The sequence below is a fragment of the Oryzias melastigma genome, linkage group LG4, assembly GCF_002922805.2.
Source record: "Oryzias melastigma strain HK-1 linkage group LG4, ASM292280v2, whole genome shotgun sequence".
Taxonomy (NCBI): domain Eukaryota; kingdom Metazoa; phylum Chordata; class Actinopteri; order Beloniformes; family Adrianichthyidae; genus Oryzias; species Oryzias melastigma.
In genome coordinates, this window is record NC_050515.1 from 12172749 (window position 1) to 12191107 (window position 18359).

The 18359-nt window shown below is 42.7% G+C and overlaps 1 protein-coding gene across 4 annotated transcripts in view; it reads right to left on the minus strand.

Moving 5' to 3' along the window:
* Positions 1 to 425: 425 nt before the first annotated feature.
* her6 (hairy-related 6) overlaps positions 426 to 18359 on the minus strand; it is a 95190-nt gene continuing 77256 nt past the window's right edge. For 2 of the 4 annotated variants that reach the window (XM_036211522.1, XM_024279400.1), the window contains exons 2-6: positions 14939 to 15063; positions 1698 to 1880; positions 1523 to 1618; positions 1357 to 1444; positions 426 to 1250 (exon numbers count right to left, since the gene is read on the minus strand). In XM_036211522.1, coding sequence (XP_036067415.1) covers positions 718 to 1250; positions 1357 to 1444; positions 1523 to 1618; positions 1698 to 1805 — 825 coding nt within the window. In that variant the 5' untranslated portion in view covers positions 1806 to 1880; positions 14939 to 15063 and the 3' untranslated portion in view covers positions 426 to 717. Of the gene's footprint in view, positions 1251 to 1356; positions 1445 to 1522; positions 1619 to 1697; positions 2101 to 14932; positions 15064 to 18359 lie in introns of those variants that run through there. The other 2 variants (XM_036211521.1, XM_024279399.2) reach the window with 2 other exon arrangements.

The window sequence follows — 18359 nt, forward strand, 5'->3', positions numbered from 1 at the left end:
AACTTCAACTTGATTTGTCTGACACTTAAAAACAAAAAAGTTGTTGGAAAAGTTTGGTGCAAATACTTACTCCAGAGAGTTTGAATAGTTCATTTCTATATGTCATGCATAACACAATAGTTTTTGTTTTTAGTTCAATTTGCAGAACCTTTTCTCCAAAATTGACTAAAGATGACTCGAGAATTTGGATTTTCTACACCCAAAAATGTACGTTTGAAGCATATCTAACATTTTTGTTCAAAGATGTTCTCTATGATGTAATTTACTAACTTTTTTTTTTTTTTTTTTTTTTTTTACTTTTTTAGTCAAGTTTGGACCTGGAAATACACTTTGGAGACTTTTTCATGCACAAAACCAGCATATTTACATTTAAAAGGTTCCAGTGATGGACAGCAGCAGGAAACAACAGAAATAGACTTTTCAAATATTTTTTACAAATTTATTTGTCTTCCAAAACGAAGAACGGCATAACAGCATCAACATGTCTTTGGCGTCACACAGTATAAAAGACAACTCAAATATATATATTTATATAGCCTATAAAAATGCAGTGAACGAACTTCCACAATACAAACCTCATTTCAATATGAACTTTAGTCCCTTGTTAGCTGTACAAATATAGTGCATACTCTTCATTTTACAAGAAAAAAATCTATCATTGATGAAATATTGAACTAGAGAGTATGTTTTCAGTCTTGTGTGAGGCTCCTCCGCCTCTCACCACGGTCTCCACACTGAATCCGTGGTTCCTGACGGGGCTCCCGGGGACACGGCAGCCGGGACAGACACCGGCGTGCTGACGTTGTTTGCGTACACGGGGATAACGGGGCCGTTCGGCGCGAACGCCGCGTTTGGAATGAGGAAGGCGAACTGTCCGTCTGTGGCCGGCACGATCTGGAAGCCGCCGTAGACTTTGGTGGCGTCCGTGGGCGGCGAGGAGCCGCCCTTGCAGGACGCCGGGTTCATGGGGAGCACCTGTGGGGAGGAGTTGGGGATCTGCACCATGGGCTGGCTGAAGGACGGGTGCGTCGGCCCCGCGGTGGATGGGAGCTGATGCTGGTGCTGATGCTGGCTGGGATAGTTCATGGCGTTGATCTGGGTCATGCAGCTGGCCAGGTGGCCGAGCAGCCGCGTCCTCACTTCGGTGTTGACCCCCTCGCACGTGGACAGGAAGCGGGTGACTTCATTCATGCACTCGCTGAATCCGGCGCGATATTTCCCCAAAACAGAGGGGTCGGTGTTCAGAGCAGCTGCGGCGAGACAAATATCTGAGTCAGCACACGCATGTGGAGTCGGATTTTTATAGTCCAGATGAGGGCTTAAGAGTCACAGATCGGGATGTAAAATTAGACCTACCGGTCATCTGAGCCCTCTGGAGGTTCCGGAGATGCTTCACCGTCATCTCCAGGATGTCCGCCTTCTCCAGCTTGGAGTGTCTGGAGCTCTGCGGCGACGGAAACAACACCTGGTCAGCATTACGCGCCAACTATCTGACAGGAAACGCTTTGAAATCAACACTTACATCTTTTTTGAGGGCATCCAGGATGAGCGTTTTCAGCTGACCCAAGCTCTCGTTGATCCTCGCTCTTCTCCTCTTTTCCATGATCGGCTTCGAGGACTACAATTGAAACAAGATGATTACGATTCTGAGCATTTCTGGATCGATGCGCGCCGGCTGTCTGATGAAATGTACCCACCTTTCTGTGCTCCGAGGCTGTCTTGGGTTTGTCAGGAGTTGTGTTCATGCTCGCCGGGGTTGCAGCGACCGGAGAGGATGAGTTTTTTTCCATCATATCTGCAGGCATCTTCTTATCAGTAATATCCCACAATTAGGATCCACTGGTTTATGGGTAAATTGAGCTGGCAAAAGTTCCTCTTTCCTTTGAATTAAAAAAAGGGTAAAAATAATAAAAATCCTGAGGTATGTATCCGTCAGAGCGATGCGCGGCGGCTGCGCCTCAACCAGAAGCAGATCTGTCTGATAGACTCTCCTTGTTGCATGTATTTATATCTCACCCTGCACGCGAACGGCTCGTGTGAAACTTCCCAAACTTTCTTTCCCACAGTAACTTTCTACCAATCAGGGCGAGGGACACGCGGCCCGGGAGAGGACGGCTCGTGGTCGGCGCCCTCCCATTGGTTGTTTGGCTGCAGGAGCTGGCGGCCAATGGCGCGCGGCCCGAGTTCAGGGCGCAGCCGAGGAAACTGCCTTCAGTCTTCAATCATCGCGCCGTTTCCATATTAACAGTGGAGCCGCTGACTGGGCATGACTTTTAGTCTGCAAGATAACACAAAATCTAACTTTTATTTGCATTCAAATGACTAAAAATGCGCTTTTACGCACGGTTACGCACCGCTTTTACGCATATTTTAAGGGAAAACTTTTATCCTTCAGGCTGCGGTTGTAATCAATTTAGCAAAGCAAACATCTAAAAGCCCACGAGGGGAGCACATGAGGGGGTCCACGCGCAGAAAGATTTCACTAAAGTTCCCCGACTAAAGTTTGCCACTTAATCATCTGTCCGTGTTGCGAATGTGGAGCACGTGCCAGGATGTTTTATGAGCGCGGTGGTTGGAGGTTTGGCCGCCGGGCTGCCGGGGGGCCGCCGGGCCAGGGGAGGGCATGTGGCGGCGGCGGTGGTTTACATTAGAGGGGAAGGTAAATAGCAGCTGCTGTTTTAAAAGCCTGGGAAAACCACGCCCACGGAGAGAGCTGGATCGGGCTCCCTTATCGGAATGTGAGCCAGAGCAGAGATATTTCTGAGCCTGGAGAGCTCACACGATCACACCGCTGCCGCCTCCTCCCCCTTCTTCCTCCCCCTTCCCGCCTGTAGCCGCCCCACGGCGTTCAAGGCTTTTGAAGATATCAGGTCATAATTTCATTTCCTTATCTTTATTGTTAGATAGACGTAAGAGCAGACGGGCAAAAGTGAGTGAAATAACTCCGACAATTGCCTCCTGAAGGTTTATTGAGCAGCAGCAGCTTTGTGTTCCCAAAGTTGTGCAATCCAACACAATAAAGTGTAACCACGAGTTGAATGAATGTTTCAACTAACAAGCCTCCCTGGGAATAAAAGTGGAACAATCAGAAGAACTGTCTGGGTTATTGTTGTTGATGTCGCCGACCAGTCAAGTGAAGTTATCAGTGACACAGCAGCAGTCACACATTGACGCTCTGCGCGCGGCTCTGGGCGCGAGCGCACCTCCAGCTGCTGGAAGGACCGCGACACGTGGCGCGCAGGCGACCGGGGGAAGGCGCTCTGCTCGCCGGCTTGCCGCCTGGATCTGCGGGGCGTCGCCGAGCGGCTGCCTGCAAGATTTCACTGTGATAGACAACTGCTGCACGTTACAAACGTCACTGGTAAAAACAACTCAAGTTGAGTTGATTTTAACACAACTCTAGAAAAAAAAAGATTATTTTTTAATCTTTACTTTTTGGAGCATTACAAATTTTTGTGGTTATGGTGGTTTCATTTTACACATTTTTCTGGATTTATTCCCCTCCTTTGTTGAAATACATACACACATACACACATATATATATAAATGAAGCCACCATAAATAAGTATTACTCCAAAAAGTAACTTAAACATATATTCCAACATGAAAAATCTAAAAAACAACCCAAGTGTTTAAGAGTGCATGAAAATCATGTTTAAGGTGTTTTTAACATGTTCTCGCTGCAGTTTTTCATGATGGTGAACATATATAAAGTACACCAAGATTAAAATTGCGTTTGAGTATTTCTTTATTCAATCATGTCAGGATCAGATGAAAACCTATGGTTTAACAAAAAGCTCAAGTTTGTGATGAAGCGACTGTCATGGGTGGGCCAAGTCTATGATTCTGATACATCTACTTGCAAACAAATAAATCTATTAATGTATTCATTGTTCTCATCTGAACTGCGATCTGGTCCAAAAACTGTGATCTGGATAGTTGGGCTGGGAATCACTGGGTACCTCATGATACAATGCGATGCATGATACATCGATGAATAGCGATAATTAAATCATCTCGAATAACTCACATTAGATAGAACGCATTTTTTAGGAAAATATATCCCCATTTATGTTTTAGCGTGAACACAATGATAATAAACAACTTGTGTCTTTTATTTTGTGCAAGAAATTGACACTTTTGTGCAACAATGCTGAAATCAGTAATACTATGTCTTTGACAAGCATTGACACCAACTAAATTAGAATTATCTGTCAATTTTAGTGTTAATAATAGTAAACATGAACAGCACTGCCACTACTTAGAGCAAAATTGTTGTAAACAAAAGAACAAAAATTTAATAATTCAAGTATCCAGGCAAATTGGTGCCCACGACAACCAGTCTTTCAACCTACGCCGCTATCTACCGATGACGAATATAACGTTTTACAGCCTCTTCAAATGAAATTAAGATTGATGCTTGGTGAGAACCCATCGAGAATCACTCACAGGACTAAATATCACAATATATCTCAATATCGATATTGCTCATCTGTGGTTTTTTTTTTTTTTTGCTACGCTCATATTAGCTTGAGCTGCTATAAGCTAGAGGAGAGAGAGTAAACAAAGGGCTGATGGGAAATTAGCGAAGGCCTTCTCACTAGCCAACAGTCCCGCCCACAACTGAGAGGCAAATTTCATATGAGCTCCTGTTGCTCTGCAGAAAACACGTCTTAAATGACAATCTTTTTGAATTTGGTTAAATAATCATAATTAAAAGAAAAAATGAAATTATTAAATTAGTTGGAGTGGGACATACAACTGAACAAAGCACTTCTATTTCTAAGAAGATAAAACATTTTTTACTTGAAGGTTGACTTGACCTATATAGCTATGAAAAAACATGCTGATTTCCTGTTTTAGACACATTTCCAAAATAGTATATGCTATAATCTACTAATGTTTCAGCCAGTAGCTGATGTGGAAACATCACAGAATACATGAATCTTTTGCATAAATCCAAACTTTGGAAGACTTTATGCACGAGTCTCTCCGTACCACACATCACAAGCATGCCCTTTTGTTGTGGACTGCACACCTGAGTCATTTAGTCCCACACAATAGCACTGACAGAGTTCCCAAACAAGCCTATTGATGGTCTGTAGACAGAGTGCAGGTTTTGAAACTCTTCTCGCCTGAATGACTTTCTCACGCTCATGTTGCAAGAGGTCTCCAGCAGTGAACTGAGTCAGGGTGCTCTGTCCTTTTCCCCGCGACTCTTGTCGGCCGCACCTGGGCAGGTCCCGGGAGTGTTCCTTATGGGTGTCCCAAACAAATCTGTGGGAAACGACCGAAGCTCTCTTTTGTTGCAGCTTTTGATCACATAAAAGATAGAGTTTGATGCAAAACACAATCTGGCAGCTGTAAGGGCAGCAGTTGTTGGACCAACATGCTAATTCACAACAACAATTGCTTTTTCTCTTATCCCTTTTTAACCCTATTATATTACCCTTCCTCCTCTGCTACTCTTTTATCTCCCTCTTCCTCTTTTTTTTCCATTCCTCTGCTCCTTTCCCACCCCTCATATCTTTATTGGCCTCTTGTTAATGCACCGCCATGCACTGCAATAACGCAATCAGTGAAGGAGATAGTGGGGCTAAAGTGTGACTATGTGCATGTGTGAATACGAGATAAAAAAAAAAAAAAAAAGTGTGGCATGCCATCACCCTGTGCCCATGCCTGTAACCCTATTGGTGGATACCAGGAGGTACTGCTGGTGAACCAAGAGTGGCACTGCTGATTGCGTTCAGTTGAGAAAGCGGGGTAACTTCAATGGCATCATGGCATTACTGTCTGACCTTTGTCCTGGATGTGTCCCGTGGATACCATTATTAAACGGAGGGCAGCTCTTTGAGGACGCATCGGTGTCCAAAGAGGCTGCAAATGACTCATCTAACCTGCAGTGATACAGTCAACACTGTGATTACAGAAACTGACAACTCACCAGAAGTCCTTCAAGTCTCCTTCCAAAGTGACAGACTTGCTAAAAAAAAATGTGAATAAATGACATGCCATAATATTTTACCTTCACTTTTTCTTCTCTTTCTCAGTAATAACTCTCATATTTACATTTACAAGTTCCACTTACAATTATTTACTTGTGTAAAACATCTAACCACTTCTAACTTTTATATGGAGGGATGTATCTGTAAGAAATGTTCTAAAATGAGCAATATAAGTGGAAGTCTCTTCATTTTTTTTCTTCAATTTACGTTTATCTCACATTACAACATATGTTTGATGTTCTGCAGCAAACATCACATGAGTATTTGGATATTTTGCATTGTTAGGCAATAAAACAACCTTCAGCTCGATGTGTTTCAACCATCCCATCATCACTTTTTGTTCCTGTTCTGAAGATATAATAATTGAACAATTTTTTTAGTGACACTCATGAGTTCACTTGAAAGCTAATTAATTTGAGCATATTTTTCTATATTCCACACACGTTCGATGACTGTAACAAGGTGATGACCCACTACAATGTACAGTTTTGGTGTTTTAACATGTTCCTGTGGACATTCTCAAAAATTGCATTTTTGAGAATGTCCTTATTCAAATTGTTGTGGATCAGGAGCAGTCAAAAAAATGCTGTTGGAAAAACTTATTGACGGGCTGCAAGCTCCCTGCTCTTCTTCATTCCGAAAAAATCCATTTGTAAACTACTCTTCATTTCCCTTTTTTTAACTGTGATCTAGTTAAAAATTGTACGGCTGGAAAGCTTCAATACTGCTCACCATTTTTGTGCATGGGATAGGTAACTTTGGGATTGTAAGGCACTGTAAACTAGTGATAATAGACAAATGGATGATGGAAAATTGGGGTGAGCTTACTCCACCCCAACAGTTCAGCCCACAACTCAAAGGCTATTTCTAATCAACTACTGCAGCTCTGCAGAAACTATGTCCTAGAAAATGACAGGTTTTTAGATTTGGCTAAAAATATAATCAGAATCCCAAGGCCACTGGGAAAGCTAATACAATAGATCAAAATATGATTGAAGTGCGACTTTAACAATAAAAAAATTAAAAGAAAAGGAAATTGTAATAATAATAGTTATACCATGGTCCGGGTGAATATTTGATTCTGATTTGCTCATGGGTAGGGATTAAAAAGTGATAATCCACAGTGATAATGTGACCGGAACACCTAAGAAGTTCTGGTCACGTAACCCAATTTTTCTACATCACTGCACAGGCTTCTTTAAAGCAAACTTTTCATTATCTGGATAAAAACAAGGGGTAAGAGGTGAACTTTCTCTCTGAACTGATCCTCTACTTAACCTATCGTGACAAACCGCATAGTCATGGTCTGGTCCATACTGAGCTGTATGGACCAGACCAGTTCCCTCTTGGCTGGTTTAGAATAGTCCGGGCAATTCAAGTGAGGGTTTCCATTGAGCGTTGGACCATCAAAACACACACGGGGGGTAGACTGATGATGTAGCCGCTTGTCAAAAGGGTGCGGGGAAAGAGAAGCTGCATCAGCTGACTCAGAAATGGACGACAAATTAAAAAGATAACCAGAGAGGATAATTATAATCCAAAGCAGGTGTTTATCATGGATGAAGGCCTCTACGCAGCGGAACAGTCTATTGCTCTGAATTAAAAAGAAGAAAAAACATCTTTATGTTCAACAATACTCAAATGTTCTCCAATAAATGTTTTACAAAGCACGATCAGAAGTGTTTTTGATGACTATAGATCAGTAACAGACATTCTTCGGCCGCGGGGGTCAAGTGAGACTGAAGGGGGGGGGGGGTCGGTCCTACTTAACAGGTCCATTTTGTAATGAAAACACTCAAAAGTTCAGTCCGGTCCAGTCCGGCCTGGAAGTGACAATGGTATAAGCGTGATAATGCTCTCTGAAGTGTGCATTATCAGAAGTTAGCGCACTTCACAGAAGCAACTGTCGGTTCAGGCTTCCATGTCTTGTGGTAATGTCTGATAATGCGCTCTTCGTCAGGCATTATCCCTTACTTAACTTTCCTGCAACAGATTTTGATTTTTAGTTGTGAACACTAAGGATCAGATGCTGAAAATATCTTATTCTTCAAAATTCAGGAGGACCTTTTAGAATGTTTTAAAGTCCTGGTAAGTTTTATATACTCTTATTCATCAGGCTTTTAACACATAGTGACATGCTGAGAAATTCAATTATATGTCTCTTGAAGAAAAATAAAAACCTTACATTTCCTTGTAATAATTGTATATTTAATTTAAAAGCTTAAACACCACCCACAAAGAGCCATACTGGAGTAACCCATCACCCAACTGCTTGCAGTGTGAGCGCAGGGTTACAGTTTACAGAGAGCCGTGTGAAAGCGATTAGCTCTGAAACTTACAGAATATGATAGCAGAGTCTGTTATTACTGATTCTAGTGTGTGTGAGTGAGGAAAAAGGAATCAGCAAAGGAGACTGTGTGTGTGGGTGTGTGTGTTCATGTGCATGGTCTGAAGCACTGATGTGTGCCGTTTGTGGGAGTGGAGTAGGACCTGTGCTCAGCTGCTGTTAGCGAGGCCAGCCAAGGCTTGGAGAGCAGGATCAAAGTAAGGACAAAGAGAGAGAAGGAGAACTGACAGATCCTTCGAGCAGAGAAAACAGTGAGGAGAGGGGATGAGGGCTTTTTGGAGGCTCTCCAAATACAACCGCACACATCGTTTGCTTCCCCTCGCACACACAAACCGAGGAGCCTGGAGCAGCCTGGGAGCAAGGAAAACAATAAGCACAGCAAATGTACTCACACTTTCCGTTTCCCCATACAAACAGGCATACACACACACACAGAAAGATCAGCATGGGTCACTGTAAGCCTCGCAGACACGGGCGCTGGGGTCCGATTGGGCTGGCTGAAACGGAGAGAGATGTTTTAAGGCCTCATTGCTGGTCTGTAGACCAGAGGTTCCCCAGACGGCACTCACTGCTTCCCTCCACTTCAGAGACCAAAACGCTTCCTTTAGGGGTCTCCACTGCTCATTGTACCGCCTCCCCCTCACTCAGCCCCACCACCAGCAGCTCCCAAGCTTCCATCCATCCACGTCATTCTCTCTCTTCCTTCCCTCCATCTTTTTTTCTTTCCCAATGCCTCCTGGACCAGACCAGTGCTATTTGCATGTGTGGAGGAGGCAGTGTAGCGTCGAGGGTGAGAGGTCATGGTGAGTCAAAGCCAGCAGCAGTGGAGAGGAAGCAGTTAGGGAGAGGACCAGCGTGTTGGCCTGAGTCTCTGGTTAGCGCGCCGGAGGCTGGAGCAATCTGGGAATACAGCTTCTGTTGCTTTTTAGTGATGTGAGTGGGGGTGAGGGCCATTCATGTAAATGAGCCAGCATTTACTGGATGCTCTGACTACGGCCGTGCCTCTGCACAGAGCTCACAGTGTTGAGAGAGAAGAGAGACCTAAGATATAGCCAGATTTGGGCCACTTGAAGGATATTTTCAAAGATGCACATTTGAATTTTTTGTGTTTTCAGCGATCAAGTGGTGTAAATTTCCTCTTCAGTTTTATATACCATGTGAGCAAGTCAACTTTTTTAGTTTAGAATGTTTGAGGTTTTATTTCCATTTAGTGACATTAGGTGCCTAATCTAAAGTTATAATTCAAACGACACAAAAATTTAAATATTTACATATACTCACTCTATGGGACTGTGAGTGTGTGTAGTTGTGTGACCCTGCGACGGACCATGCCTTTCCCTAACACTAGTTGGGATAGGCTCCAGCAACTTGTGAAAACAGAAAACGGAACAGGATGATCTACTATTATAAGTAGGTCAACAGAAGTTCAAATAAAGGGTGTAAGAAAATGCCAAAAACTGAGTCCTACCACATTTTTAAAATGGTTTGTGAATCCAAAACAAGCGAACAATAAATAAATAAAGGAGCATATATCCATAATATGCAATCACATCCTACATTCATTATCATTATTCATTCAATTCTACTGTTTTTGAACACACGTTTAATAGTGTATTAGTCTGTGATAGTCCCAATGACCATCTATAATAACTGGACAGACTGGCGTTCCAAATAGGAAGTAGCTGCTGGTCCCTGAAACCCAAAATCCCATAGACTTATGGAGAAATAAACAGTTATTTCTCATTCTATCTGCCAGAATAACCATTCTTCCTCTGGTGCCTCTTTTTACCACATTGTTGCTAATCCTATTTTCTTTTCATGATATATCTACTTTAGTATGACTTATTCACATCTCGATAAAAGCTCCTCAAATGTTTGAAACCTCTGACAGATTTCAGTGGAAGGGGTGTGGCTTTCCAACAACCTCACTCCTGATTAGTGAGAGCGGTTGCCATAGAAATGATGACTCAGACCAATCACCGCTTACTAAAGTTGTCTGGTTCCAAAGTGGTGAATTCTGTACCGCAGAAAAATAGCAACTGAATTGACTGAATTTCGATAGATCAGGAGGTAAGTCATTTTCTATGGGTGACATCACAGCTTTGTTTTGTCCATCTCATTACATGTCAATGGATATTACACATCTGTTGGCTACGTACTTTTAATTTGACAGTTTTGGCCACTTTTCAGTGTTAAAAATGTTTATCTCTTATTTCTGGGTTGGTTATTTAATTTAATTAAGCAAGTAGTGTCAAAATATAAGTGTTAGATTCTTAAACAGCCATTAGATTGAATCAGAGATCATTGATTATTGATCCAAAAATCCAGTTATTTTATTATTTTTGGAGTTCAGGGTGTACCATTGTTGGTGTAAAGTGTAGATTAAAAAATACATCAGCGGAAAATGGAAAAGCAATGTTGATCACTAAAATATGAAACTTTTCTTTATAATTTGAAATTTTAATGGCAGTGCTGGGTAAAATCTAAACTGATTAATTTCAACTCAGAATTTAAGTATTAAAAGTTAAGATTTTGTTACAGATTTTGCTGGAATGAAGGGCAATAAATGCAAAAGTAGTTTCAGTAAGAAAACATTTATTTGCATATTTAGTTTGTGTTGTTAATGCTAGTTGTCAGCACCTCTTCTAAAGTGTTGTTGAGCATGGCAACGAGGTCCTTCAACCTGTCGAAAAAGCTGCATCTTTTCAGAAAGATTTCTCGCAAGAACTCAGCAGGGAATACATTGTTATCAGTTTAATGTGTTTTTAATGGCGAGAGTTGGATTTTGAATTGCAAAGTTTTCACTGCTCTGCTGCTGAGACGCCTTGAGAGGCCTGGGAGCCATTTTTCGTTTCCTACCTGGGCCAAGGCCAACCTTATCAGACGAGACGGCCCGAGGATTACTCTCCCCCTGAGCTTTAGCTCTCATTCTGGGGGAAAAAGGCCAGCTTTCTCTCCCCTCCTCTGTTTCACCTCTACCCCCCCTCTCCTCGGCCCTCAGCGCTGCACCTTTCCCGTGGGAGTTTGCAAAGCCAGGATAACCTTGAGACCTCAGCTGGTCGGCTGCCAGGAACATTAAAGGAATTCCCTCCTTTTCTCTTTCTATCCTCACCTCTCCTGTACGCCCTTACCCCTCCTCAACGCCACCCCCCCCACCCACAATGATCACCAGCACGCTGCTCCATTTTTTCCCCTCCTCTTTTCTCTCTTCCTTCCTTCATCCTTACATTTCTTCTATTTTTTTGCCTTCTCAGCCTCCTCTGATTGTTGCTAAGATTAGCCCCTTTTCTCTCTTTCTCCCTCCCTCATTTCCTCCTTTCTCATCCTCGACAGGAGACAGAGGGTGGGGTGGGTGAGGGGGGGGGGCTCGTGCAAAGCGAAAGAAAGGGCTGTTCACATGATCTCCTGCGTAGCCGACTATTATCTGTAAATTGCTGAGCTGCCAATTTCAATTTAGCCAGGCCTGTTATCAGGCCAAAAATAAACGCCTCATTTGAAAAGTGAAAATCAAACTGTCCCGACAGGAGGGATGACTGACGTTGATTGCAAACTAACTGTTTCGGTGGCAGCCGGCACTTAGTGCAGCTTTGTCTCTTGCTCCCTTCTCCCCCTCTGCCACTCTCCCCATTTTCTCCGTCAGCTTCACGGCTGTCATATTCCTTTAGCGCTGGAAAGGTCAAGTGCTGCTTGCTGCATGTGAGATCTGAGGGAGCCCGGGGATATTCAGACCCCCCCCTCCAAACTTGCTTAGAGGCAACAAAGCATCTGCCTGCAAGCCTTCCCTGCTCCACCGCACCACCAGCCAGCAGCGGTAGCAGGTCGGGTTGCAGAGGAATGCGTTTATCCCCTGGTGTTAGCTCGCTTCTTTCATTTTACCAGCTCCTCTAAGTTCATCTACGTTTCAAGGGGAGAGGGCCCCCGCGCTCCTACAGGACAGAAGGGATCACTTCACAATGTTTACAGTCGTGAGAAATGATAAGTGATGAAGACGGGAGGGAGACGCCGACCGAGGAAGAAACGGAAGAACATCAAAGGGGTCGTAATGATTTACATCTTGTCCGAGCAGGAGTGCCCTCTTTTTTCCAGAGATTCCCCACAGACGAGACGTGTTTTTATTCAGGAGTTCAAAACTTCAGGCGGTCACGTGGCCGGCAGATTTCTGCGAGGAAATGGAGACAGTTTACAAACAGCCAAGATGTTTCCCATGACATCATTAATGATGGGGGCCTCACGGGGCTGTGAACCAAATCCTCGCGGAGGCCACACAAACACACACGCACACATGACTTCATCACTGGCACATTCCAGGTTTCATCTTGCTGCACACCCATCCCAACAAAGTACTGCCCTCAGCCGCATTAACACCCTTTCATCCCCCCACTGCCACACCCAACTCAGGTTCACTCTCGGCTTTCAGAGAGGATCCAGTCTACCCCCTTCTGTGTTTAAGTTAGTACACTGCAGAATCTAAGCCTCACACTGATTTCAGTGATCGGTATCTCATCTCCACCCACTCGGGTCTGCTCATGTAACCTCTGACCACAGAAGTTTAAGAAAGATCACGGAGGTTGAATTGGCTGCTGCTGTGCTAATTTAAGTTATTTAAATGATTTAAAAATCGAATCTTCAGTCGAAATGTTTACTGTAATTTGTGCTGAGAGCGAAAAAGTCTCTGGAATTTTGATGCCAGGAGTTTGGTATCGGAAAAACTTTATCTGAAACTCTGAAAAATATATTAAAAAAATAATAATAAACTAACTAAAATATGCATATAAAAATGACAACAGGGTGACAACAGCAGATGACCTGACGAAGCTGCACTAAAACCAGACAGAGGAATGAATGACTCAACTAAGGACAGCTGTGGATGATTAGCAACTTAAGCCTTGTGTGACTGTGATTGGAGGGGGGGGGTCCTGAAAATAGAACATTACATAAACTTAGAAACCTTAACTAATCAAGCAAACTAAAGGGAACTTTTTCACATTAATAGTTGTTGCAAATAATCTGCTTTTGGGCATTTACATCAATGTTGATGGGAAATATTATCTTCTTGTTAGGAGACCATCTCCAGAACTCATGGAAAGTGAAGTCTTAGGTTATGTCAGAATTCTCTCAGTACTCTTTGACTACTAAAACAAATATATAGTCCAGGACTATCCAGTGCCCTAGATTTTAAAAGTAATTCAGACACAATGCTCACTATATTTTTTTCTTCTTTAAACTACTTCTTTGATTTCCCGAAGTAAAAACCTAATAAATATGAACATTTTTGAAAGACTATTTATGAATCTGTTCTTCAAATTAAAATAAATGTTTTGCCACATGAAAAGTCATTCTAACGCTTCGCATTGTGGTTTATATTCGCCAGTCTAGTGATCATCGATGCTCACTGATTTTTTATAGAAACTTCCAAGAAATTTCTGAGGTACTAAATTTAGGAATTGTAGATTCAGACAATGTGATACAAAATGATAAGATACAAAATGGTGAACGCACTATACAGTGCACTAAGTAGTGATGAAATTCAGACAAACTTGCACCGGATTCCCACTGCACGCGGGAGCACTGTGATATGGCGAGGAACAGAGGCCGCTTCCATTCAGCGCCCTTGTTAACCTATGGTGTAGTGGACAACAGACGCCAAGTGCCACGGTCCTCCAAAACTTGCGTCGTGCAGCAATCGTTTTAGTGTGTGGTCCCATTTTTTGTGCGAGCAATCTGCGTCAGTCCTGGCAGGAAGTTACGCCAAGACACACAAGAAAAACTGGTAAAATTGTTAAAATATGACCAATTTTTCACAATAAAATATCACGATTGACAAACACAATCATATTTTTGTATCTAAAAAGACTGCAGGAATGAGCATAGATATACAAACAACGCACAACACACAAAAAATAAACAGACACACACAGATCAATATAGTAAGCCGACTACAGAGCGGGGGATGTAAGAACTAAGAACACAATCACGAGAGAGGCTGAGAGCAATTAGCAACAAGTCAAGATGGAATATGTCAAATTAATTGTAAAAGCTCTAAATAACCACAGCTGAGCAGAAACGCCCGTCGACCATTGCAAAACAATACAAGTCTGGTATGAACTAGAGATGTAGCGGATACCGCGTGCACATCGCTTTGCAGTGCTTCCGCGTCCGTTGTGAACACTGCGTTTTTGTTTTTAAGTCTTTTGTGGGTTCTGCTCCTTCTTACATCTCTAGTCTGCTGTTAAAATATTCCCCTCTTAAGTGTTTGCGCTTTACGGACCAGTGTAAGTTACTGGTTCCGAGAAGCAAATGTAAGTTCCGGGGGGACTGTGCGTCTGCTGTGCTGGCTCCCAAACTCTGGAATCAACTTTGGAGACTTGAAGCCAAACTGTTCCTCCATTATAGCGCTAAAGCATCCGCCTAGCTACCTTTTTATTCTTATTTTATTGATTGTTATATTTGTTTTTATGTATTTTATGCCTTTTATAATTTTGCTCTGCCTTTCTTGTGTACAGCACTTTGGGCTTCCTTGTCAGGTGGTGGAAGGTGCTTTGTAAATGAATAAATGAATGAATGAGTTAGTCACATGCACCTGTACCATAAAGGGGGGTTGACTCGTGAGGATCCAGCAGGTTTTGGGGTTGTCCAGGCTCTTGGAGGGTTGCATCTGAAGGGAAGTGCAGCATTGTCTTGCAGTTCTCTACGCCCTCCTCAAGGGCCGTCCTGAAAATAGAACGTACCATTATTATGCATGTGATAAGTGTATTGTGAATTAATTGTAAAGCTACTGTGACTTGAACAAACTTACGACGTATGGGGGATGCTGTTGTATGGTTTTCTTAAACTACACTAGTCTTTACTGAGGTGCATGCACTGGCTTGTGTGCAAATGTTGTATCCATGTACAGGTGATACTTGTGTTCTGCATGTGTTCGCTATGACCTGTCACCTTAAGTATGCCCATAGTAAAAAATACATGAATATTTTCATGGTACAGGTTTACCAGGCGGGCTACAACTTTGATATTTACGATCGTACCCTGCACAAGGGTCCATTTTTGACCTGCAGACAGCGTGTCCCCACTCTTAAGGACAGCTGCGAGCGAGTAAGGCCCATCAGGGAATCAACTTTTAAGCATAAGAGCTTAATTGATGTAATAATTTCAACTTTTGAGAACAAAAGGAAAATCCATATAGACTATAAAAGCAAATTTCACTTAAAAAGCATTCCTTACAGCTGTATTTGCAGAAGATGATTGGGAAACATGTACACAATTAACCCTTTAATTTAGGGGTAAAAAATAATAAAAAACAATGCTGTGCAATTCCTTTTCCAGCATCCAGTCAATGTAAACAAAAGCAGCCAAGACACTAGTAATGTTTTTTAATTTTTTTTTTCCAAGGTCTTGTTTACAATTGTAAATTATTTCCATGGATGGAGGCACTACTTGTCCTTGCTCTGCTTGACCAAGTAAGACGATTCTCTCATTTGTTGTTGTGTAGCTATTCCGCCTGTGGCAGATTGGGCAAAATGCAGAAGGTATATGCATTCCAGAAATCTCTACAGCATCTCCGCCTAACCCTCATCCGTACCGACTCACCTTGACTGATTAGTGTCAGTTCACCAGCCTGGTTTTCCAAAGCAGAATGAGCTGAGCGGCGGCTTGTGGCCTACACACGTGCAGTTTTTTATTTGTTTACACCATTCATAGAGTAAACAACTAAAAAATAGTTCCAGTAACTGTAAATGAAAAAGTATAAAGCTTTTAGCTGACTTGTTTACAGACAAATGAAAAAATCTTTCCTAAATTTAGTCAACTTGATTTACTGAAAATATTAAAGGAAGTTCCAAACAAAGACATCAGGGGATGTTAAATCTCCTCAAGGTGGATCATTAAAGCAGAACTGTTTGCAAAAATGTGCGAAGACTACATTAACAGTTCAATCAAATATGCTAAAGAGGTGGAGGCTTGGAGTGGTGCGGCTCGTTAGTCTGGGTCAAGGGTTCATAGGAATGGTGTCACTGAGGGGGCTCGCGTCCTGGAGCAAGGTTCCTCAGCAGGATGAAAGAACAGCCCATCAGATCCATTTGAAAAAGCCTCCGCCGAATGAACCACTTCTCCGACTGATCTGATAAACTCTCCTCCCTTAGTATTCATGTCGCTAGCAGATCTGGAGCAACTGGATTTGCCTTTCAGCACTGCAAGCTTCACAATGCGTTCGTCTCGGGGCAGAAGGCACGGGGCAGGGACACCGTTTGTTTGCCACGTCACGGCAGCATAGTTGCATGCTTTTTTTCGCCCCACACCTGTTGAAGGCAAACAATGCATCACAGGTGCTTTCAGCAGAGTAAGTCAAGCCTGGCAGGAAATAAAAAGCACGTCAAACAGGATTTAGCAATTGGGAAGTCCAGAAAACACTAGTAAAACATATATCTAATGCACCCCTAAAGAGTATTTCAGCATTTTCAACAATACATTTATAAAGAAATGAAAGCTTTTGAAACATTTTATATATAATTTTTTATCCCTACTTGTAAATTACTACGGTGGAATCACAACACGGTCGTGTTTCCCACAGGTCGTCAAATCACTCCTTGGAGATGGCAGCTAATCTGCCTTCAGCCCCAACACAGGCATTTGCCCACCCAGACCCTACGCCGTTAAATCTTCAGCTGCATGGCTTATGCTAAAAGCCTCACTTACCAAACAATATAAAGGCTCCAGCACCTGTGACTTATCCCTTTTTCAACTCGAGTTTTTGTGTGCATTTTGTTCGTCTTACCCCCAAACTCCGACTCTTACCTCACTAAATCATTTTAGCACTCTTAGATGTATTCTCAGTCAAATCCTCGGACTCTCCTTCCCTCTTTTCTGCTTTATTCCCCTTCTTCTCCTGAGGAACTTTAATTGTCCTGAGAAAGTCACAGTTGGTGTGTAGGGCACAAAAGCGCTAGTTTATCATTAATGTTGTACCAGAGGGATTACAGAAAGCTCTGCACAGTCTGATCTCAGCGGCTTTGACACAGAGTGTGTGATCTTCTTGACTGTGCCACACTCAAAGGGTGTTGTGCACTTACGCCTGTGTGTGATGGTGTGTGTGCATGTGTGTGCGTGTGAGCCATAAAAAAACTGGGGATTCTCCCTTTTATCCACAAGCTAATTCACACCCTCATCAATCAGGCCATTTCATCTCTAAGCAACTGTGGAGTCTGAGCAACCTGGATGAAGAACCAGAGAGGGTTCATAAGCCTCGTTTCCACTGAGCGGTCCAGTCTGGTAAAGAGTGGTACAGTATGGTTCAGCTAATTTTGGCGAGTGTTTCCATTCAGTTAAGCCTTGTTTTCACGGGGCATGCGCGTTGGAGACCGCTAGCGTGGCATTGCGTCATTGTAGTGGGACGACTAAAAAGCAGCAACAATGTATGTCATCCAGCAACTCGTCTTTTTCTTGCTTTACTTTGTGTACATTGTGTATAACAGGAATTTAATGTGGTTTGAAAGAAGATTGCAGGCAGTTAAGATGAATACCGCTGTAAAGAGGAAAACAGAAGCTAGCTTAGCGCTGTACTGGTGCTTTCTAATGTCGTCATCAATATTTATTTTTCTAAGGACCTACAATGGATGGGGGCCCTTAAGAGGTTCGGTTCAGTACTGTTTAATGGGTCAATTTTACAATGGAATAGCTCAAAATACCGGACTGTACCGTGCCGCTCAGTGACATCGAGACTATACTGTCCTTCTCTGTCAGGGGTTGCAGACGAGTTGGCGTCCACACATCAGCCGGAAGCGGACATTCCACAAGATTTCAGAATTGCAGCACCTTTTATTTTAAACTTCTTAATGTAAATAAATGGTTTGATGAGGCAAAACCAGCTTCAAATATTTAGCTCCAATATTTGGATTTCTTCGACTTCTGTACCTTTTGAATGCTTAACGCGATCAATTGAATCAGCTTATTCTGTCATGGAGAAAAGGCACCATTATGCAGCACTTTATTTTAGCAATGTGTTGCTCATTTGT